The 678-nt window shown below is 64.0% G+C and overlaps 1 protein-coding gene across 1 annotated transcript in view; it reads left to right on the forward strand.

The window, feature by feature from the left end:
* DPH2 (DPH2 homolog (S. cerevisiae)) overlaps positions 1–678 on the forward strand; it is a 2,907-nt gene that overhangs the window by 1,369 nt on the left and 860 nt on the right. Inside the window, exons 2-3 of the mRNA XM_010006712.1 lie at positions 4–181; positions 372–676. Coding sequence (XP_010005014.1) covers positions 4–181; positions 372–676 — 483 coding nt within the window. The remainder of the gene's footprint in view (positions 1–3; positions 182–371; positions 677–678) is intronic.

Genomic DNA, 678 nt, shown 5'->3' on the forward strand with positions numbered 1-678 from the left:
GAGGCGGTGCTGCACTACGGCCCGGCCTGCCTCAGCCCCTGCGGGAAGGTCCCGGTGCTGCACATCTTCGGGCAGCAGCCCCTGGACGTCGGGCGCTGTGCGGAGGCCTTCCGGGAGCTCTACCCCGACCGGCAGAGCCGTGTGGTGGTGCTGAGCGATGTGGTCTATGCCCATGCAATGGGTGAGTGCTTTGGGGCAGGGAAGGGAGGCTCTGGTGGTGCTCTGAGCGCTGCAGAGCTGCTGGGGGAGAGGCAGCAGCACACAGGCAGTGCCCAGACACTGCTAGGACTTCCTGTCCTCTCCTCATCTGCTGTCCCCACCTCCTGCAAAATCTGTGGCCGTGTTTCTTTCTCACTCCTCTCTCCCTTCAGGTGAACTGGAACAGCAGTTGTGCCTCGAGTACCCCAATATCGTTTTCTCCAGGGTGGTGTGTGAGGACCCTCCTGGTCCCGCCCCACCTGGGGAGGTGCAGCAATTTGGCCGCCGGATCCCAGTGGAAGCACCGGGAGGGCTCCAGGACTGTGCCATGTTCTACGTGGGAGCTGAGGGCCTGGCCCTCACCAACTTCATGCTGACCTGGAACCACTGCTCCTTCAGCTCCTTTGATCCCACCACCGGCTGCGGCCGCCGCGAGACCCTCAACGTCAACCGGGCCCTGATGCGGCGGCTCCACTTGGT

Source organism: Chaetura pelagica, unplaced genomic scaffold, assembly GCF_000747805.2.
Source record: "Chaetura pelagica isolate M959 unplaced genomic scaffold, ChaPel_1.0 scaffold69, whole genome shotgun sequence".
In the NCBI taxonomy this organism is placed as follows: domain Eukaryota; kingdom Metazoa; phylum Chordata; class Aves; order Apodiformes; family Apodidae; genus Chaetura; species Chaetura pelagica.